Source organism: Drosophila rhopaloa, unplaced genomic scaffold, assembly GCF_018152115.1.
Source record: "Drosophila rhopaloa isolate 14029-0021.01 unplaced genomic scaffold, ASM1815211v1 contig_115, whole genome shotgun sequence".
NCBI classification, from domain to species: Eukaryota; Metazoa; Arthropoda; class Insecta; order Diptera; family Drosophilidae; genus Drosophila; species Drosophila rhopaloa.
Window position 1 is genome coordinate 14,221,854 of NW_025334990.1, and position 21,615 is coordinate 14,243,468.

Sequence of the window (21,615 nt, forward strand, 5' to 3'; positions counted from 1 at the left end):
AAATATTCATTCGGCTTGTCATCAGTTTTCAAACAATATGTAAACCTGACATTCAGCGAGCTTTCAACCGCTAAATATCGATAACTCCAGGGCTGCGAGCTGCTGTTATCGATGAACTGCAGCCCATCGCAATCGGGTTTTCTAATTTCAGAGTTTTCCCTTCTAGTTTTTTGACGTGTGTGCATGTTGCCTCGTGTTTGGCGTTGCAAATATTCCATTTATTTGATTGATTTCGCTGGCCAAGTGCAGTATTGTACTCTAGGAAGTACCTGGGATCCGAAAAACACCAGCTGATTCACCAGAGCACTCTGATCTTTCAGTGCCCTTGGCAACAAGTAATTCCCCCCTTCCATTCGCTGCGAAACCTCTAGAGAAATGCAGAACGGAAAGCCGAGATCCGCGGCCAGGCCGTCGTACCACCGTCGCCCCAGATCCGGAGTGCCCAACTCCGCCACGGAGAGCGCTGCCGTCAAGCCGGAGGCAACGGATTACCAGGTGGGGAATGACGACAATGCCTGCGTGGTGTGTTTCAAGAATGTGGACATCTACTCCATTGGGGACTGCGATCATCCGGTGTGCTATGAGTGCTCCACCCGGATGCGGGTGCTCTGCCAGCAGAACGAATGCCCCATCTGCCGCCACGTCTTGTCCAAGGTAAAAACTCTATTCTGTAAAGAGAAGCCCATGTAAAAACCTCTTACCATTCCAGGTTCTGTTCACGCTGGAGAAACTTCCTTATCGCGAACTGGAAGCCAACAACCGCTCCGATTTCTACAGCAAGAAATACCGCATCGGTTTCTGCAGCGCCGAGATTCAGCAGCAGTTCTTCAAGCTGCTCGACCACCCCTGCCCCAAGTAAGTGTGCCATATCAGTACTTTTGTTATAGTAGTGTGATTCCCCCTTTTCGGCTGAAAACCAGATGCGATGCCCCTCCGTACCGAACTTTCCAGGGCCTGCGCACCCATGTGCGCAGCGAGCACAGCTTGCTGTATTGCGATCTCTGCGTAGAGACCCTCAAGATCTTCACCTTCGAGCGCAGGTGCTACACACAGGCGGAGCTGCAGCTGCACAACGCCAAGGGCGATCCGGACAATCGATCGCATCGCGGTCATCCGCTGTGTGAGTACTGCAAGAAACGCTACCTGGACCGGGATGAGCTGTTCCGGCATCTGCGGCGTGAGCACTATTTCTGCCACTTCTGCGATGCCGACGGCTGCAACGAGTTCTACAACGACTATGCGGATCTGGCGGATCATTTCCGACAAGAGCACTTTCTCTGCGAGGAGGGCAAATGCGCCACCGAGCAGTTCGTCGGCGCGTTCCGCAATGAGATTGAATACAAGGCGCACGTGGCCAACATGCACGGCAATACTCTCAATAAGCAGCAGGCCAAACAGACGCGCACTCTGCAGCTGGAAATCACCTTAGGGCCGCGCGGACGCAGCGGTCAGACGGAGCAGGGCATAGCCAACATGAGAGCGAGGTAAGTGCGTTGCGTTCCCTTAAAGCTAAAAAGATTTTACCGAAATCCGGTATCTTTATAGAAACGATGAGCACAACGATTACCTGGACGATTTGCCATCAAGTAGCCAACGTCATGTGAGCATTGATGCTGGCAACGAGGAACAGTTTCCCACATTGAGAGGCGCCACCACAGCACCCAGCGTGTCCCTTGTAAGACCGCCGCCGCCCTCGATGCGCAATCTCAGCGGCACCTCGGGACTTGCTCGGACCAAAGAGAACTTTCCAGCTCTTGGAGGGGGAAATAGTGGTGGCTTTGCCGGTCCTACTGGCAGCAGCCTCGCCGCCAGAGCTGCTCAGTCCCAGCATCCAGTGGCAGCTGTCTTTAAGAAACCAACAAGTACGGCGGCCTCTTCCGGCAGTCGCAATACACCGTCCAGCAATGGAATGCTCTTGCATGTATCCAATCGACCAGCAGCCGTGCCCAAAAAAGCAGCCGCTCCACAGCTAGACTTTCCCGCTTTGCCAGGAAAGGGCAACAAGAAGAACTTGCGCAATCTGGAGGAGGATATGTTGCCCAGCGGTTCAGCAGTGCCTTTGACTAATATATCTGCCAAGCACCGGTCTCTGGCCGATGATTATGTGTCGGTGGCTAACCCGACCAACTTCCATAAGCTGCAAATGGTACAAAAGGAGGAGGACGAGGCCAAGGCGCGTCAAGAGGCTTTGAAGAAGAGTGCTCCCAAGCTCACCGCTTCGGAGTTTCCCAGCCTGGGTCCGAGTGCCAGTGCCGGTGCCAGTTCCAGCAGGGGAAATGCGCCAAAGCCAGCCAATGGATCTGGCTCCTTAAATTGGTCAAAGCCAACGTCCGAAAAGAAGCAGCGTGAACTGGAAAATCGGAAGGCCAAGGTGGCACCTGCCCCTGTTTTGCCCACACCCACTGCAAAACCGGCACCCAAGGTAAATAATAACAATGTCCAGGAGGCCAACAAAAAAGATAAAAAAGCGAAAGATAAAAAGAACAATCTGGAGAATCAGCCCAAGGCGGGCAAGCAAAAAGAGAAAAACAATAACAACGAACAAAAATCAACCAATGGGTCTCCTACTACACCAATACGTGCTCCACCTGGTTTAGGATCTGGAGGATCGCTCAAACCACCACCCGGATTTGTGTCCAATGTGACTGTCAACTCGGTGGCCAAGCTGCCTAACAATCTCACATTCACTAGTTCGATGGGCGAGTCCTATAACATTGTACCTAGCCCGTATACGTACACCGATCCACCAGATACCGGTTCCAGGAATCAGGTAAGGGAATATATTTTGCAATAACATACAATTTAATTGACTTAACATTTTTTCCCCGTCTAGAAATTGGTTGACCAGGTTATGAGTCTACTACAAACGCCAGAGGCATTAAACGAATTTCGCATGCTATCGTCCAAGTTCCGAGATGGATCATGTTCTGGTCAAGCTTATTACGAGCACTGCCAGTGCGCCATGTTTAGTTCGTTTTACAATCTGTTCCCGGAGCTGCTCGCCATGCTGCCTGATATAACCAAGCAACAGGTTTGAACCGTTGATTAAGAAACTTGTTATTTATTTTTAAAGTAACTCATTAATTTTCATTATTTTTAGGAACTTTATCTAGTGCACAAACAGCATCTGAATAGCTTGTCGCCTGCCCAGCGCAAATCCGTGCCCACGCTTGAAGTTTGCAAGGTCTGCAAACAGATCCTCATCACCGCCGATTTACAGGACCACCAGAAGGCGCATGACCTCATCAAGAACTTTCCCGTACTCGGAAGCTCAGCTTCCAATACGCACCGCAACTGAGGCATATGGATCATAGGACAACAAAAGCTTTATCCCTGTATATTTTCTATGTATATACCGTTTCAATCAACCAGAAGCCCATGTCCCCAGGTCATGTTATGAGTGGAAATCTGAATGTGAACCAGCCGAACTAGAAATCATCCCATATTGCAATCTGTTCAATGTGACTTAGTCCAGGCAGGTAGTGAGCAACCTGCTAGTCTGGGGTGCGTTTTTAATATTTACGAGTGAGCTTGTGTTTAGCAAATGCCCGAAACCTAATAAAGTTCAAATCAATCACATTTTAATTTCGTAATCAGCCTGAGTGTTAACGGTCCTTGTCCATGTTTGTTTCAGAGGCTCTTATCAGATGGCAACATATGGAGGCCATGGATTGATATTCACTTAATGGAAATTGGTTGTTGAGGGGTCGAATAGAGCTGATTTATAATCAGGCATATGGAACGACTTGCGACCTGCTATCTGCTGTTATCTTTATTGTTTGCAAAACTGTTGTAGCTACTGGGTGCTTTACTAGTTTTGGGTATATAATTGGCTGATCAAAAAGGAAGCTTTTGGGCATTCATAAGATTGTGAAATTCGTATGGCACATGAAAAACAACATAATTTTCAAATGCTAGATAAATATCGAAAAAATATTTATTTAATTTTTAAATTTGACTATGATTAATACCATAAAGCTGAATTTATTTTGTATGTTTGAAATATGTATAATACTTTGAACATTGAACCAATCTTAAGATCAGAAATAGATTGTAACCTTTAAAATCAAAATAGTAAATATATCTGACTTTAAAAAAGCTTTTTGAAAAATTGTAGAAGTTTTATTTTAGTTATTAAGTGGATGGATAAAGCTTAGGAAAATACTAAGGAATCATTTTTGTTTTCAATAATTAAGTATAAAAACTATAAAATAAGGGTCAGTGGTTCATTAACAAAATTTAATGATAAATTTAACATCAAAATCAAAAATAAAATGATTTACATGAATTTTAAAATTCAATTTTATTTACTTGCGCAAAGCTACTTTAGCTCATTTCTTATCAATATATGAGGGATATTCGTGACCATACACAAAGTTAAAAAATTAACAACCTCCAATTAATCAAAATTTTCTTAAGGAATGTTAACGAATTTTTTAAAAATTAATGAGTATATTTTAAATGCCGCGCAACGGTCACACTGTTTACCCAAACAACAAAAACAATGGACCGGCGAGAGGATGTTTTGCGACAGGTAATATTATTTTAAATATTTAAATGCAATTACTAATGGATTCCCATTGGAAACCCCGCACAATAGGCCCTCGATAAGAACGCCAGCGAAACGGATCGCTGGCAGGCATTCAAATCCGACAATGAGTCCACCATCCGGAACTTGGACATGTTCGTCCAGAATCTCAGTGTGGAGGTTATGGTGCCCATTGGCCGGAAGGCCCTGATGCCCGGCGAGCTGATCCACACCAACGAACTCCTGGTGGGTCACTACGAGGGTTACTTTTCGGCGTGCTCCGCCAACAAGGCCAAAGAGATATGTCGCCATCGCCTGAAATTGGCCGAGGAGCAGCTGAAAAAGCTGGAAATCGAGTCCGAGCTCTGGCAGTAAGTGGATCTTGTTACAGAAATCGGAAAAAGTAATGTTTATACTTGACTTTCAGAAACAAACTTAATACCCCTTTGGAGCAGGGAGCGGTTCCCAATGGGGATCAAGTAGAAATCGTGGAAGATTTCAACGAAGAGTCGCACAACAAGTGGATGACCGAGCATAGAGAGCGGGTGCGCCAGCAAAAGCAAAAGGAGCGCCTCACACGCCAGGCAGAACCTCCAGGGAGCGATGATGATGTGATGAGAAAGCTAGAGGAGCGCGAAATGATAGAGGAACTGGGTCTAGATCCCGATGATATCAACGATAAGCAGCTGCAAGACCTGTTGAATGTGGAGCCAGAAAGCAAGTCATCACATACCGAACCTCCTGCCAAAACCATTAGCCAGGAGCAGGAGTCGGAGCTCTGGAAGAAGCTTGAGGCTGAGGAGCAAAACGAAGCCGCAGATCTCAATTCAGAAGCAGCAGAAAGCCTGAAAAGCACAGAAAATCTAGTGCGTCAACTAATGACTGGCGAAACGAAGACTTCCACCAAAAAACGGGTAGGAGGCATTAAAAAACCTGTGGATATTGAAGAACGCATATCAGATGATGAGGATGATGATGAGGACCAAGAAGAGGAGGTGCAAACCATACGAAAGCAGATGTCTCTGCTTCCCAACGAAGAACGTGAACCCTTCCTCAGAGCTCAACTGCAGGTGCTCAAGGCCAAAATGCGAATGATACAAAAGGTGAACTTTATAAGCGATGAGCTGATTCACTTAATGAACGTGGTGGTCATGCTAGAGGACGATCTGCAGGACATGATTTTCGAGCAGGAGATAGAGACCAGCGAGGAAGGGGATGGCGATGAAAAAAACTCACAAGAAGAGATCATTGAAGAACCTGAAGTAGTACCTGAAGCCAGCACAAATAAACGCCGTATTTCCTTTGCTCTTGCCGATGAAAAGCTAGAGTTTAGACGTGAGGAAACTGTGGCCGAAATGCTCCCCAATGCAAAAAAGAAGAATTCCAGGGATATTATAAAGCTAGACGAACCTGTCAAACCTCCAAGCCCCCCACAACCAGCAGCCAATAAAAACGAGCGTAAAACCAACTCCGATATCTTACAGAAAGTTGAAAGAAACATAGAGTTTGTCAAGGAAAATCAGAGTGTCCAGGACTTTGATTTGCTCGATCGAATTCTGGAGGAGTCCACGGGACGTATTAACACATTACACATTAGTTTCAAACATTCCGATGCTGTGCCTTCTCCCAAAAGTGATCAAGATAGTGCCATACCTGGAAACCCAGGCGATTTCTATGAGAAATATGAGAAGGACGTGGCACAGCTTAACCAATCGTTTCCTATATATGTAAATGGCTTTGAAGGCGAGGAGCATGTTAAAGTGCCCATTATGAGCGAAGCTGCGCGTGAATCAGCCTATGAAGATCCTAGAAGCCAGGTAAGATCATTAAAATCAAGTAAGAATATATTTTAACCTTCTAGCTTTGCAGTTCTCCAAGCCAAGTAATTCAGAGGGAGAATCTACTGACCCCGAATCTGGTACCAAGTCGATACTCCGGAATAAGGAGGCTGTGGAGATGGAGCCACACATCGTCAACCAGCAACCAAAGAAGGGAAAAAAAGGACGGAAGCAGAAGAAAAAAGAGCGCACATTGGAGGACGACCTGCGCGACATGAGTGCCTACCAGAAGGTCATGCATAATATCGTGGAGAAGGAGCCCACGGCACCGGAGCCTCTGCCTCAGGGCAAATTCATCGACTCACATGCGCCCAAAAAGCGGGTTAGCCGCTTCAAGGAGCAGCGCGCACTTAACAAAACGTAGCGAAGAGTAAAACTTCAGCTGGGAATTACTCGTATATTTGTTCAAGTTTAATGTGGATTTGTATTACAAACACAACGCAAACAATAAACAACTACTGGTGTGGTGTACATTGGTTTTTAAATTAAACACTAGATACTAGTCCGCTGAAACGGAATTTATTTTTAAAACATTTACAGTAGGCTTCAATTTACATTAGATCAGAATGAGAGTTTTTGATTTAAAAATTCACTTCGATTGGAGGACCCGCAATGCCGGTCGATGTGCAATCTCTTACAAGCTACTTTAAAAGTACATATTAACAGCTAATACATACAGTACAGATCCTAAGCATAAGCGTACCCGGATGCTCCACTCTAGCACGAAACCCATATAATTGCGTTGCTCCTTGCTCTACAGTGAAACTGAAATGTCTTGGGTGGCCGGGCAGCGGGCCCTCCAATGCGGGGACTTATGTCCCTGTCTGGTGTTCAAGGATGTTGCAGAATTTCTAAATGTCAAAGTCAAAGTTGGGTAGCTAATCTTCCAGGCCAAGGAACTCCCTTTCCAGGGCGGCGCCCATCATGTTCCATTCGCCGTCGTCCTCGTCCTCAGGATCTTTCTCGCTGTTCGAGTCGGAGCCAATCTCCAGATCGGACGGCAGCTCTTCTCCTATAACATTAAATGGTTAATACAAGTCCGAAATAAGCCAAGTTTGATGATTTACCTCGTCGAAACTTAGCGCTGGGCATCTCATCGTCGTCATCCGCATCGGCATCCTCGTTATTGTCGTCGCCCTCCTCGTTCGAGCTTATCTCATATTCCAAGAGGTTTGGCGCTCCGATCATCACATCCTCGCTTCGTGTGAAGAAGTCATGGGCTCGATTGGAATTGTCATCCTCGCGTTTTCGCTTTAACAGTTTCTTGTCCATTGGAGGATTTTCTAGAATTGGTAAAATACATTACATTTAAATAGTTATCAATGATATCATTCTAGCCATTTTGGTAGCTTGACTTGGCTAAAGTTAAGCAGTGCCACGTAGTTCAAGAAGTGAAAGACTTACCAAAATTTACAGGTCCCTCGTCGCTGGACGAGTCTGACTCGAAGAAATTCTCGTAGTCCTTGTTCATCGACTCGATGTCCGCGTTGGTGAAGACCAGCAGCGGATTGAGCGTTTCGCGGAAATTGCCACTCTGCTCCTCCTGCTGCTTGCTGCTCGATGGTGAGATCTCCGACCGCTCGCTATAGTTGACCACGTGCTCGGGACTGTGGCAATGGGCGGGTGGCTGGCGGCCTTTGTTGCGCACCTTGCGATCCAGCGGGAAGAGCTTCTCTTCCACGTGCTCCCAGCGCTCGGCGCAGGTCCACAACCAGTTCGCATTTACCACCTTGATGGCGGCCTCCTTCTTGGCGGCATTCACCTTATAGGTGCCCGCGTTGACCGCAACCAAATGAGTGATCTCCTTGCCAATGTTCGGCTGCACATCGGCGCCCAGGCTCTTGGCGATGAAATACGCCCGCGACTGCTCCAGCTTCATCTGCGTGGGCACCAGGCCGGAGAACACCAGGTTCTTGCCGCGAAGCACCTCGCACCGAATCTTCGGCACAATGATCTTCAGGTCGGGTATCTCCGTAGTCTCGTCGTAAATGGCATAAAATCGCTTGTGAATGTTTCGCAGTATGACCTCCAGATACAGCAGGTAGTCGTCGGGGTCTTCGATCTCGATCTGCTTCTGTCCCTCGAGTGGTACCCGAATGTTGGGAGTAATCTTCGAAGTAGTGGCCACATCTTCGTCGGCTTTCGGGCTCTTCTCCTCTGGTGAGCTAGTGGATGAAGCCACCACCTCGTTCTCCTCTGCCGGTGTGGCCTCCACCTCGGCTTTTGTGCTCTCCTTGGAATTGTCATCAATAACAACTACGTCTTCGCCATCGCTGGCCGCCTTTTCAGCATCCGGTGAGCCAGATGAACTGTCGTCTATGACCATAATTTCCTCTGCAACTGTTTTGCCATTTAACTTGTCGCTTGGCTCTTTGGGTGCCTCTGTTGCAGTTGAGGAGTTGGAAATCTCTGCATCCTTAGTGTCGCTCTCCAGTTCGAAAACGTCCACCGATTCCTCATTCCCCTCATCATCTTTACTTGTGCTTGTGACAGTATTGTCGCCCTTATCGGTGTCTTCTTGTTTTACATCGCTGGATTCCGTTTTTTCCTTGTCCTCTTTTTTCTCGGTAATCTCTGCAGGAATCGGGCATTTGTTACGGACAATTGGAAGTTAGTGGTTCTGCATACTAACCTTTAAAGTCGACACCTTCACCGTCCAGCTCGTTCTTGGACATTCCGGGCGGTGCATTGATGTCACCCGTGTGCTGAAAAAAGTGGTAGGGCTTCACTTGAATCAAATTGGAGGCCATGTTCCACACATCCTCCCGATCGTCGATAATACACACCATGGAATCGCCATTGGGAAACAGAGCTCTGCAATTAACGATTTCCAATTAAATGTTTGCAATAATATTTTATAGGCCTGTTTTTGTTTTCACTTTTAAGATATTTTTCGAATTCGAAACCAGTTTTTTGCAAACTATATTACATTTTTTTTTGTATATCATTCGAAAGTGCAAACAGAAACATGCCTGATGGAACAGTAAACCCACTTTAAGTTATCTGTCTTGCTAGTGGCATTGAAGCACTCATCTCTGGACAGAATCCTGTGCGAGAAGAACTTGCCCTCTGGATCCAGGAGCTGCGCAATCATATGCGCGTAATTGCGCGCCCCAAAAGTGCAGATATGCAGCTCATACATCTGAGACATGCGCTCCAGGAACTCGGCGGTGCCGGGGCGCAGGCGCGTGTGGTACCACGGGGAATGTGGGCCGTACAGTTGGAAGTGGTAGATGCCTTTGATGTTGTCCGGCACCGTGTCGTTGGTGGTATGGATCACCGTTTGGTCGAGATCGACGAGCAGAACCAGTTTCCTGTCGGCCAGCAGGCGGCGGGTGTCGTCGTGTCCGAGTTTCTGGGCCAGCTTCTGGGTGACCTTAAGATCGGGCATGGTGTGCACCATGGGCACCGAGGCCTCCGATGTTTGCCCCTGCGAGTGGAGGGTTTTCAATTATTCAGTATTCGTGGGCGATTGTATGTACTCACATTCTCGTTCTGACGCAAGTCGGCTCCGCAGTCCGCGCACATGTCCTTGATGACCGTGGTGTGTATGCACTCGGACAACTCCAGAATGGCATCCCTAAAGGACAGGCTCGGTTAGTGTGTATACGAGCTGCATAATTGCATTCCCCCCACGCCCACTTGTCAGTTGCCACCCACAAACTCACCCCTTCGCCAGCAGCTCCCCGTCCTTGCGGAGCCGCTTCTTCACCACCCCGGCGCGCTGGGACTTGTACCTCTGGATGGAAGAGTCGCCGCCGCCAGTCACCTTTCCGGGCTTTCCATCGTCGCCAACGGGCTGGTAGAGAAACAGGATTTGGGCCGCCGACACGAATTGTCCCTCGCGAACCCGCCATTTATTGATTACCGCTCTCGTCTCGTTCTCTCCCAGCGCAGCTCTCAAAACAATGATGCCGCCACCGCCGCTGCTGTTGTTGTTGCCTCCTCCACCGCCGTCGTCGCCCTCGGCTGCTCCACCGGCGGCCACGCCCCCTGCCGCGAGACTGGGCGACGCGCCCTTCTCGTCCGCTATGTTCTGCATCGCTAGGCTTGCGTTTTTATATACAATTAATTTGTTTAAATCTCCGTGCCTTGTTGTGTTTGCAATTTGTGTGAATATTGCGAGCCATTCACACAAAAGCGCTGTCACCTCTGGCGAAAAACAGCTGATTCGGGTCGTTCTGCAACACTACACGGTAAACGGCGGCAAAGTTATTCCAAATATTCCCGAAGTTTTTCCTGATTATTCCGGGAAAAGATTTCAATTGGAATTTCTTTGCCGTATTGTGCTTGTAATTTTGATGAGTTTTGGAAGCCGTTTCCAGAAAATCCGTTGTCCACGTTCACCCCAAGCTACAATCAGCTGTTTCAGCGCATTTTCCAACACTACCCTCCAAACCGCGGCCAAATCTTATCCGTATTCCTGGTGTTTTTGTTTATTATACCCCGAAATGAGTGATAAAACCAAGGAGGATCGAAAGCGTAGTGCTCCAGAAGAGGAGGAGGAACCTCAGAATGGAACAGCGCTCGAGAAAGAGGCGGAGGGCGAGGAGGACGCTTGGATAGGACCGATGCCTTCAGAGCAAAGCGCCCCTGTGGCGGCAAAGAAAAAGAAGGGTAAATAAAAACCTTTTTAACTTGTATACTTAGAACTTATCCCCAATAATTCCAATAGTCCTTCCCTACGAACACATTTACCTGGAGAACCTGCCCAATGCCGAGAGCTACGAAAGGAGCTACATGCACCGCGATGTAATCACACATCTAGTTTGCACTAAGACAGATTTCGTGGTTACCGCCAGTCTGGACGGCCACATCAAGTTCTGGAAGAAGGGCGAGCTAGGCATTGAGTTTGTCAAGCATTTCCGCAGCCATCTTGGTTGGTTTATACCTTAAAAAAACTAATTTGCTTAACTTATCACAATTAATTATTTAGTACCCATAAAATCTCTAACCACGAATGATAGTGGCACGCTGCTCTGCTCGGCGGCCACGGATCAGACGGCCAAGGTCTTCGATGTGGTCAACTTTGATATGATAAACATCATTCGCTTGGGTTACACACCGCAGTGCAGTGAGTGGATAAATGGACCAGGAGACGCCGTACAGGGATTGGCCATGTAAGTAGGTGGTTAAAACCAATTGACCGGCCACTGAAGATTACTTCACTTTTAGTTCGGATTCGGAGAGCAGCTGCATACACATCTACGACGGACAAGGAGGCGGAGAAGTCCTGAACACTCTAGAGAAACTTCACTCGGCGCCTGTGGTGGCCATGTGTTTGAATGTGGCCATGGAAACAGTCATCTCTGTGGATCGAAACGGCATTCTGGAGTACTGGCAGAACTCCAAGCACGACTACAAGTTTCCGCAGCGCCTGGTCAACTTTGACTCTAAACTCGACACAAGTATGGTTTAATATGAAACTTTAGTTACCCCCTATTTAATTGTAATCATTTTTTGAAGGCCTCTTTGAGTTTGCCAAACAAAAGACCCAAGTCACGGGTTTGGCTGCCACTCCAGATGGCAAGCGTTTTGCCGCCATTTCCACAGATCGCAAAGTTCGCGTTTTTCAGTTCAATACGGGCAAGTTGATTCGGGTATTTGATGAAGCTCTTGCCACCTACACCCAAATGCAGCAAACGCAGCACGCATTGCCCAACATGGAGTTCGGCAGAAGGTAAATAATCTATTTCAATTTTATAATAACTAAATATTAAACATATACTTTTACAGGATGGCGGCTGAGCGAGACTTAGAGAAGACTGCTCAAAACACAACCCTCAATATTTTGTTCGACAGCACCGGCAATTTTTTACTTTACCCTACGATGCTGGGTATCAAAGTGATCAATGTTGTAACAAATCGCTGTGTTACTATTCTGGGAAAAACGGACAACATTCGGCCCCTGCAGGTGGCCCTTTTTCAGGGAAGAATCAAGCGACAAAAAGCTGCAATAACAATGGAGCAGGAGGCCAGTGAAAACCCCGCTTTGCAGAATATTTTAAATGATCCAACAGCGTTTTGCACTGCCTACAAGTTAGTAAATACAAATACCAAATGTTATGCAACTTAAGAATTAAAATTTTTATTTTAACCAGGAAAAATCGGTTCTACTTGTTCAGCCGAAGATTGCCGTCGGATCTGCAGGATGTGGATCGTGATATATTCAACGAGAAGCCTTCGAAGGAGGACATTATCGCAGTGCCAGAAGCCACAGGTATTTGGTTACGGAATTATCTAATTGGTGTTCGTTTACTAACAACTAACCTACTTTTTATTGCACGCTAACACCTTTTCAAGACGAAGGTTATCCTTATCCGATATTTCAAGAACAATTTAATACAAAATGTTTAATCTATTCTAGTCGTGCAACGTATTTATGAGAACGTGGTGCTGCACACCACGAAGGGTGATGTCCATATGAAGTTGTTCTTTAAGGAGGTTCCAAAAACCGTGGAAAACTTTTGTGTTCATGCGAAAAATGGGTAGGATTTGCAATTACACTCGTGAACTTAACGATTTAATTACACAATATTAATAGGTACTATAACGGCCACATATTTCATCGCGTGATCAAGGGATTTATGGTGCAGACTGGCGATCCTACGGGAACGGGCACGGGCGGAAAATCCATCTGGGGAAGCGATTTCAAAGACGAATTCGTCCAGAGTTTAAAACACGATCGTCCCTATACGGTTAGCATGGCGAATGCGGGGCCAAACACGAATGGCAGCCAGTTCTTTATAACAGTCCTGCCCACGGTAAATATCCATTATTTGATTAAAATAATATAGGTATTAATAAATTCTCATTTTCAGCCTTGGCTCGACAATAAGCACACTGTTTTCGGACGAGTTTATCGCGGCATGGAAGTGGTTCTCAACATATGCAATTCAAAGGCGAATCCCAAAACGGACAAGCCCTACGATGACATTAAAATAATATCCATACACTTAAGTAATTAAACAGAGATTGTAAATACAAATTTAAATGTTCAAATATTTAAGATACCGTTATTTAAATAATTTTGGTATTTTTTGGCTAGCTGGTATTTTGTTATAATCCCAGTTCGGCACACTAAACAGCTGTTTTTGCGTTTTCTTCGGTTTTCCTTTTGTTCCGATAGTGCAATTAAAAGGCTTAAATATAGGACAAAAAAAACGCTAATAATAAAACCGCTAGTTACTCTTGTTTTTCAGTATTAGAATTTAATTTCTATTGTTAAATAGTGTATACCGGATATGGGGAGTTATTTTTCGCGTATTATGCGGGTTCTTGGCATATGAGAAGTTTTGTTTATGCCTGAAAAAAAAACAAAGAAAGCGAAGCTGACGAATCATTTTCGAGTATTGATAATCTGTAACTGCCGATCTATAACTAGAATGGCTTTGCTCCAGTTTTAAAATCTAGTTTTTGGTACATAGCGTCTATTTACGTTTGCAAACAAGGTACATACATATATAATGCTTTGGCATAGTTTGTTATCTTCAATTTTTTGAACATAACATGACTAACTATACCTTATGTTTATGTTTTTATAGTCAAGTCATGAGCTAAGTTTAGTAAAACCAACTTCACCATGTCTCATATGGATCCAAGTGATGTCCGTAGTACCGCCCAGCTGATTTTAGCCAATGCGAGGCAGGGCAACAGCGCCTACAACATGCCATATGATATGTGTAAGTATAAAACCATTTAAATATGCAAATGACGCTGAAACTATTAAGATGAAAAACTGATTTCAGCGCGAGCACATTCCATCAACCTGATTACGGAGGACTTCCTGGCCGGATATATGCAGGATGGTAGGATGTCCGTGGTTCGGAGATTTTTCTGCCTCTTTGTCACATTCGACTTGGTTTTCGTTTCATTGCTCTGGCTCATTTGCATTGTGGTATGTGGTCGTATTATTCGAATAATATGCAGCTGAGATTCATTCATTCGTTTTACAGATCAACGGCGACAATATATTCAATGCCTTCCACAAACAGATCGTGGAGTACACCATCTACAAATCGCTCTTCGATGTTGTGGCCATCGCCATCTGCCGATTCGTCGTTCTTATTTTTTTCTACGCCATATTGTACATCAATCATTGGTCTGTCATTGCGGTGGGTTATTCTATATCGCAAAAACAGAGTATTTTAAGTCTTGGCATCTGTTATTATCCGATTTTTACATAGCCTTTTTAAGAAACTTAAGTTATAGTCTTCTTAAGAAATATCATTTCGATATTTTAGGCTTGTTGTTTAAATGAGCTTTATAATCTAGGTGTTGTTCTATAATTGTATATGTAATTATAAAATTTAATAGGTGAACTTCAAGATATGAATTAGTCGTACGTGAATTTTATGTCTCAATTGACAATTAAACTGATTCGACTAGAAAAGATTAGATAAGTAAAGAGGCTAAGGAATTTATACAGTTTAACTTGATTAATTTGTTTACCATTTCTTAGGAGTACTGTATATCCACATAATAGTATTTGATGTAATATTAATGAACTCCTTTTACAGCTCTCTACTAGCGGGTCCTGTTTGTTCCTCATATCCAAGGTGTTTGTATTCGATGTAAGACAGAAATCTACTCTATAAGTTTGCTTCTAACTAATTTTGTACTTCATCTTCATCAGTGGCTAGAATCCAAGCAACAAGTGTTTGAGGTCGTCCTAATAATAACCTCATTTATACTGGCTTGGGGAGAGGCATGGTTCCTGGATTGTCGTGTAATTCCCCAGGAGCGGCATGCCCAACACTATTTTCGAAGTAAGTTTAGGCTGACTTTCACTGATCTCAGATTAAATATTAGTTTTATTTTGCATTTAAGCTATGACCTCTAATGATCGCACGCCAATGGAACAGCCGGCCATTTTGATAGAGCATGAACGGACCTCGCAAAGTGTTACTAATTTTTATTCACCCATGGACACGGCTCATCACTCTGACGAGGAGGAAGAGGAGGTATGATATTCATGTATGCGCATTTTTAAGTCGGTCCAGAATAAGAAAGTAAGCCTGGCGACTATATAAGATGCTAAACGGATGAATGATCAGAGCATCGACCAAAAGAGTGTGTTCAGATGACATCGGTAGTTGTTTGTTTAAAGATCTTGCTGCCTAACTAATCTTTTTAAATCGATTGGATTTCAGGATGAGGAGTACACCCAAATGGGATTGGATTGCCTGCGAAAGGCCTTTGAGATCATCGAGTCCAGTGACTGGAAGATGGAGAAGGTTACCCAAAAGGGCGACACCATTCACAGCACTCAGCGGGACAAGATTGGGAAGATTTACAAGCTGACGGTATGTTGAGGCAATTTATTTTTTAATATTATTTCACTAAATTCATATTTTTTCCCAGGCTCGCATCAAGTATCCTGCTAAGGCGCTGATGGAAGATCTATTCTATCGCATTGAAGACTGTCCCAAATGGAATCCTGCTCTTCTAGAGTCGAAAATAGTGCGAGTGGGTAACAATACAAGGAGTGGAATCAAAAACCTTTTAATGATATTGAATGTATGTTACAGAAAGTCAACTCCTACACCGATATAACCTATCAGGTCTCTGTTGGCGGAGGAGGTGGTATGGTGAAAAGCCGGGACTTTGTCAACCTACGGTCTTGTCGACTCTTTTATAATGGAAAAATCTGCGATGACGATGAGGCGGCAGAACTCAGCAGCGATGATGGCAACAGCAGTCTGAATCGCTCCTGTGAAGGCAGTGTTAGCACGATTTCGGATGCGGACTCGCACACACCGTTGCTGCCCAGCAGCGTATCCAGTTGCAAGGCCACATTTCCCAGTTCATCCAAGGGAGCCACAACTCCCTTCGACACGCTGGGCAACAGCTTGGGCGCCAAGAGCTTGGGTCCCATTGTCAACTTTGAGGAAGAACCACCGCCGCTGGATCAAGACGAGTTCCAGGATGCCAAGGACAAGGTCGAAGGCGAAACCGAAACCATTACAAAACCAAATGTACCCAGCGTGGGCAAAACCAAGGATAAAGTTTGGGTTACCTCTGCGATTAGTGTGCAATATGCGGGGGTTCCACCCTCATCCAAATACACAAGGTGAGATTGCAATTCAAAAAATTTGACAAAAATGTAAAATGGGGATTTGGTACTCTAAATTTCAGAGGTCAGAACATTGTCAGCGGGTTTGCCTTTCGTGAAATCGTTGGCAAGTCGGATAGCTGCATCGTAGAATGGGTGCTTTGTTTGGATCTAAAGGGCTATATTCCTCGCTATGTCCTGGATGCAGTAAGTTGTTTAAATCTTACCTATTTGATTATAGTTTCAGTCCTGAATAACTCTTTGCAGGCCCTCACCTCATCCATGACCGATTATATAACAAATCTGCGCAAGCATGTCAACGAACTGAGGCATCGGGGACGTGGCCGAGAAGCTAGGACCCACTAGGAAATCAGCAAACTGTATTTTTAATTTTAATCCCATTGTATCTCAAGCGAGTGCTGTTCGCATCCAGGTATCTACTAGAATATTTCAATAATTTTGAAACAGATGAGCGAGTTCAGTGCTGTAAGTTTATTGAGTATTGTATGTATATGTATGGCATAAGTTCTATGTACCTATATGCACGGCTTACACTATAAATTTTATACATGACTTTTCTAACGTCTAGCATTTTCCCATTCAGTCGCAGGTGCAGGCGCAGCATCTGCCCACCTGTCGCTGGTGTATTAGTCGTAGGCTCGAGATCAGTTCTTGGAGGTGCAGTCGCAGGGCGTGGTCCTATTTGCTGTCGTTCTGGGGAAACCACATGGGACACGCCTCCATGGCCACTTCGCAAACGGCGCTCATCTTGGCGCTGTCATAGTCTGTATTGGGATAAGAATGGGTCTATCAAACCGCAACCAGGATATGGCTTTCAAGCTTACCTAGACTGTTGCGTTTGCCGAAGATGCTGCCGTTGAAGGGAGGCTTCCGGTAGGCGGCCTCACTGGAGCCCAGGAAAATGGCTGTGACCAGGATGGTGACGAGGAGCAGAGTGAGCGTGAATCGCAGAGCCATCTTGCAGTTTTCGGTGAGCGTTGTGGGCAGTGTGCGAACTATGGTCTGAGCGCTGGTAGATACCGGATGATTCTGTGCCAATCCAATCCGAATCGCTGACTTTTATACCCGCCAACCGAGCAGAAGGATACCGACCACCTAATCGCGTTAACCCTGGCTAATTGAAACGAGATTGCTTGGGGACTTGTGAGGACGAGTGAGAGAGACCATAAAATGTAATTACATTCCACTTATGTACATTGGTGTATTATGCTTAACGTAGATGCTTAGCCTAGACTTCGTTCTGAGAGCTGGACGGGCTCACGTCTTGGCATTCCACTCGAGCACCTTGTTGAACTCCTTCTCGCCGAACCCGATGGCCGCCGACTGCTCCATGCAGCTGGTCTGGCGCTTCAGGTTGTCGATCATGTAGAGCTGCTTCTTGTAGGCGTTGAGCAGGTCGCCCCGCTGGCGCTTCAGGGCCCGGATCCGGCTGTCCCGCTGCTTCAGCTCCTTGCGCTGCGCCTCCAACTGGTCGCGCTGCTCCTCGCGCAGCTGTTTGACCTCCAGGCGGGCAGTATCCGCATCCTCCTGGGCGCGGGACAGTCGGTTTTCCAGGTTCATGGTCGTCTGCCTGGACACCTTGGCATCCCGCTTCAGCTGCTCCAGCTCCCGCTGCTGGGTGATGAACTCCTGCTGGCGCTCCTTCTGTCGCCGGTTGGCATCCTCCCACTGCCGTTCCGCCCGCATCAGTTGCTCGGAGAGATGCTTGTTGGAACTCATCGTCTGGTCGCGCTGGTTCTCCGATTTTCGCTGCCCTTCCAGGGCGAGCTCAAGCTGTTCCTTTTGGCGGGTCAGCTCGCCGGCATGATGGGCGTGGTCCTCCTCCAGGATGGCCACCTTGGCCTTGAGGAACCTTGAAAAATTAATAGGTTTTTATTGGTTATTTTCTGAATTTTTACTATTGATGTATTTGTTCTAATAACTAGATCTTTTTAAAAGCAGAAGAAAGTTACTTTTCGTTTTGTCTTTTTTTTCGAGAACTATTTCAACGAGTCGTGAAATGGTTTGAAATTTTAGTAAAGAAGAAGTTTAGTTATTTAGCAGGTTCTAATTACTTTATAGAATAGTCCTAAAATGTTCATGAAAAGGATTGGTTTTAAATTTTAATAGAAATATATTTTTCCTACTATAATTTTTGTAACAATATTATTAATTTTATAGAATCGTAATTTTATAAATCAAGAAAGGTTTTTGTTCATGCTAAAGCGGAATTCCTACACTGTATTACATTCTCTAAATCGTATTTTAATCTGACGCCATATATTTTATCTGCTTTAGAAACCTGGGCACAAAGGTGTCGAATTAAACCAAGTCTGGGATAAAACACAGTAATACCCTGGACTAGTTTTAATTCGATCAAATTGCATCTTGTTAAGTTATTATACGATTGGTAAAGACCTGAGAATATCTTTCATCTGTTGTACCCTGCTACCTTTTCTTGGTTTCCCCCACTTACTTGATAAAGTTGTCCTTGGTGACCTGCTTCTTGAGCTGGCCATTGACGACAGTGGTGCTCTCCCGCTTCTGGGTGACCTCCACCTCGACCTCGACCTCCTGTTTCCGGGCTGCCTCCTCGGCGTCGTTGCGCAGCAGCTCGTCCAGCGATGGACTTTCGCTGAAGTTGGGGTTCCGGTACTTGACAAACGTGGCCGTCTTGCTGCTCACATCCCGCGTGAAGGTGCTGAACTTGGACACCGTGCGACTCGTGGGAGAGGTGGGTGTGCCGGCGGTCTTGTTGTGCCTCCAGTCAGGCGTCTTGGACTTGGTCAGCAGATTAGTGTCTGGCTGCGGTGATGTAACCACTCCTCGGGCTGTGGCAACCGCATCTCTGCCAGGCGGAGTTTTTGGACGCGTCTTTGTGGGTGCCGTGGTGACACCCTTTTTTCGGAGCAAACTGCTCGGACCTTTGTGCTTCTGGAACGTGGCAAATCGAGGAGCCGCCACAGCTGTGGGTGATCCCTTAGCCGGATACAAGGCATCGGCGGCGGAACTGAGGGTCAGCAGGTTTAACTCCTGGTTAATTTTAAACAGCTCCTTTTCGCGGCACAAAAGCTCGGCCATTACGGTGGATCAATACGGGAACAGCGATTATGTTTATTGCAATTGGGACTCTGATTTGATAAATGACCTGGACAAACTAAACACATTGAATTTTTCTCAGATTTAATTTGCTTGCTATCACCACACGGCTATATCGAAGTTGATATAATAAATTCGCCTGTAGTAAATACATTTTCCGGATGCCAAACAGTGACAGTAACCCCTGGCTACCTAGTCCTGGCTCCCCGGCCGGCTTCTGGGAATCGCCCCGGTCCCAGGAGAAGTCCATGTCCTGTTGCTGAGTTATGGGGTGGTTTTTCGGTTTGTTCGATTTTCCCCCCAGGCGACTGTTGCTTGGATTTTGATTGCCCCTCTGAAACTCTTTTGGGGAATGAGGAACTTGATAAACAAGCGTGGGTGCTATAATTCACACAAAAGATACCAAATCGCGTGGGCTGACTATGCTAATACTCTTCAGAATTTGACTGATGTAACTGAACCATAAATATACTTTTCCGGCATGAATCATTAAAGACTGTCGCAGAAAGATGAACGACTTCATAAGAGCTTACCCTTGAATTAAGTAGAATCTGTACAATTATTTATAATGTATAAAATATAAAAACTCCTAAAAGCATTGAAATTAATATATTTTTATCTTCTCTTCCTCGGAAGAAATCTAGAAATATATTTTAAAGTTCAATATCAATAACAAAATCTTTCAAAGACACTTTTGAATATGGTTAATTTATGGTAAATACTTTAAATGCATAAAAGTGGGTATTGAGGGAATCAGCTTTTCCACTGCCGAGAATTCTAACACGTCTCAAAACAATAATTCGTCCACTTAAACCAATTTTTCCCTATTCTCCATGAGGATCAAAAGTCAAACAGAAGAACACGCATAATAATCATAAATATTGGTATAACTAAAAGTATAAACAGAAACGCGCGACTTCAAGGGAAATAGCCCCGAATATAAGAACAATTCGAGGTCTTCGCTAGATGTCACAGCTACCTGTACTCGTACCTGTATTTTCGAGGGTGCAAGGGTGTTGGGTTCACAGAATGTAAATGCAAGTTCAAGATTTATGTGCAACCGAAGTAAAACAAAAGATGATAAAACATTTGTCCCACAGCGAGAGGCCGCTCGTTGATTCAATCAGCCTTAGCAGTGGCTATATATGCCGTCATCAAGGTGTTCTGGTGACAGCCCACACACTGGCCATAATTGCAGCGGGTCTGTTGCCAAGTTTGAGCAGAACCTGGCTTCCAGTTGCGACAGCACAGCTGTGGCCAAAACCATGACGCTTGGTCTGGAGGGGGTTTTTAAAAACACTCGAATGAAAGCTAGAAATTATAACAAGTAGTCCTTAATTTATAGTTATTTTTGGGACTTTATTTTTATATAATTCGATAAGTATTATAATTTCTTATTCCTTCTTAAAATAAATGTTTTTTAAGATTAAGAGGTAGTAAAGCATTACCTCTAATTTGTATCTACATTTTTTGTATCAATACATTCTTTTAAAATCTGGAGCAAGTAATTGTAATTCTTATATGTTGCATAACCAAAGTTAAATTCTAAGTTTATACAGAATTTTATTGAAATAAAGTTGGCGTATAATAAAAATATTTTCACTCAGCAAATTGTTTCTTAAATTTGGATCGTTTAAAGGAAAGACTTTTTTAATCTTCCTATTGTAATTTTATTATAATACGAATAAAACTACTTCCCTTAAAACTTTCCTATTTTTTTAATTCCTGGCTATTGTTTTCCCTAAGTGTAGACTTGCGATATGGGATAACCACCGCCCGACCCTCTAATTATGCCGCACTCATTAGAAAGACAATCTGGACCCGTAGGTGTATTAAAGGGAGCCACCGGAGCGTGGCCCCCTGTCCCGCCGATCATGAAGTGCAGCTGAAATGGACGACGTGTTGCTGCTGAAAAACTGGCAGCGACACCAAGACGACCGCAAACATCAGCACTGCCTGGGTACCTAGTGTACTACTATATCTTCGTGAAGAGCTCGTTTTAAGAGCGCAACTAGACTTGCCAATTGCTCCGAAAACCGATAGCCGCCAGAGCGTCGCTACTCCGAATCTTGGCAAGACCGGTTGTTGGGCCGCCC

The 21,615-nt window shown here is 45.1% G+C and overlaps 7 protein-coding genes across 8 annotated transcripts; 4 read left to right on the forward strand and 3 right to left on the reverse strand.

Annotated features, from left to right (window-relative positions):
• The first annotated feature begins 129 nt into the window (after positions 1 to 129).
• Positions 130 to 3,579, forward strand: LOC108039892 (E3 ubiquitin-protein ligase ZNF598). Its single transcript, XM_017117062.2, has 6 exons — positions 130 to 654; positions 710 to 855; positions 921 to 1,484; positions 1,546 to 2,770; positions 2,834 to 3,031; positions 3,101 to 3,579. Exons 1-6 carry the CDS (start codon positions 376 to 378, stop codon positions 3,296 to 3,298), a joined length of 2,610 nt encoding a protein of 869 aa, XP_016972551.1. The 5' UTR covers positions 130 to 375; the 3' UTR covers positions 3,299 to 3,579.
• An 839-nt stretch (positions 3,580 to 4,418) lies between these two features.
• LOC108039828 (unconventional prefoldin RPB5 interactor-like protein) lies at positions 4,419 to 6,861 on the forward strand. The gene is made up of 4 exons (XM_017116917.2): positions 4,419 to 4,534; positions 4,601 to 4,899; positions 4,956 to 6,345; positions 6,398 to 6,861. The coding sequence occupies exons 1-4, from the start codon at positions 4,505 to 4,507 to the stop codon at positions 6,728 to 6,730; spliced, it is 2,052 nt and encodes a 683-aa protein (XP_016972406.1). The 5' UTR covers positions 4,419 to 4,504; the 3' UTR covers positions 6,731 to 6,861.
• An 8-nt stretch (positions 6,862 to 6,869) lies between these two features.
• Positions 6,870 to 10,601, reverse strand: LOC108039826 (RNA polymerase II subunit A C-terminal domain phosphatase). Its single transcript, XM_017116914.2, has 7 exons — positions 10,035 to 10,601; positions 9,853 to 9,946; positions 9,360 to 9,796; positions 8,999 to 9,180; positions 7,771 to 8,940; positions 7,434 to 7,649; positions 6,870 to 7,378 (listed from the first exon to the last, which is right to left on the reverse strand). The coding sequence occupies exons 1-7, from the start codon at positions 10,406 to 10,408 to the stop codon at positions 7,245 to 7,247; spliced, it is 2,607 nt and encodes an 868-aa protein (XP_016972403.1). The 5' UTR covers positions 10,409 to 10,601; the 3' UTR covers positions 6,870 to 7,244.
• Positions 10,602 to 10,735: 134 nt separating this feature from the next.
• On the forward strand, positions 10,736 to 13,375 carry LOC108039827 (peptidylprolyl isomerase domain and WD repeat-containing protein 1). 2 transcript variants are annotated; one of them, XM_017116915.2, is made up of 11 exons: positions 10,736 to 10,983; positions 11,042 to 11,245; positions 11,303 to 11,486; positions 11,542 to 11,774; positions 11,833 to 12,046; positions 12,103 to 12,405; positions 12,468 to 12,586; positions 12,670 to 12,675; positions 12,734 to 12,854; positions 12,911 to 13,130; positions 13,188 to 13,375. In XM_017116915.2, the coding sequence occupies exons 1-11, from the start codon at positions 10,818 to 10,820 to the stop codon at positions 13,332 to 13,334; spliced, it is 1,917 nt and encodes a 638-aa protein (XP_016972404.1). In that variant the 5' UTR covers positions 10,736 to 10,817; the 3' UTR covers positions 13,335 to 13,375. The 2 variants fall into 2 exon arrangements, with proteins under 2 accessions (XP_016972404.1, XP_016972405.1); XM_017116916.2 differs by lacking the exon at positions 12,670 to 12,675.
• Positions 13,376 to 13,437: 62 nt separating this feature from the next.
• On the forward strand, positions 13,438 to 17,002 carry LOC108039830 (steroidogenic acute regulatory protein-like). The gene is made up of 12 exons (XM_017116918.2): positions 13,438 to 13,817; positions 13,911 to 14,048; positions 14,115 to 14,263; positions 14,322 to 14,480; positions 14,886 to 14,939; positions 15,002 to 15,134; positions 15,196 to 15,329; positions 15,519 to 15,671; positions 15,730 to 15,834; positions 15,897 to 16,438; positions 16,504 to 16,627; positions 16,688 to 17,002. The coding sequence occupies exons 2-12, from the start codon at positions 13,949 to 13,951 to the stop codon at positions 16,784 to 16,786; spliced, it is 1,752 nt and encodes a 583-aa protein (XP_016972407.1). The 5' UTR covers positions 13,438 to 13,817; positions 13,911 to 13,948; the 3' UTR covers positions 16,787 to 17,002.
• On the reverse strand, positions 16,898 to 17,456 carry LOC108039834 (neuropeptide SIFamide). Its single transcript, XM_017116926.2, has 2 exons — positions 17,266 to 17,456; positions 16,898 to 17,205 (listed from the first exon to the last, which is right to left on the reverse strand). Exons 1-2 carry the CDS (start codon positions 17,396 to 17,398, stop codon positions 17,120 to 17,122), a joined length of 219 nt encoding a protein of 72 aa, XP_016972415.1. The 5' UTR covers positions 17,399 to 17,456; the 3' UTR covers positions 16,898 to 17,119.
• A 118-nt stretch (positions 17,457 to 17,574) lies between these two features.
• Positions 17,575 to 21,084, reverse strand: LOC108039833 (testis-expressed protein 9). The gene is made up of 2 exons (XM_017116925.1): positions 18,897 to 21,084; positions 17,575 to 18,293 (listed from the first exon to the last, which is right to left on the reverse strand). Exons 1-2 carry the CDS (start codon positions 19,499 to 19,501, stop codon positions 17,699 to 17,701), a joined length of 1,200 nt encoding a protein of 399 aa, XP_016972414.1. The 5' UTR covers positions 19,502 to 21,084; the 3' UTR covers positions 17,575 to 17,698.
• Positions 21,085 to 21,615: the final 531 nt, after the last annotated feature.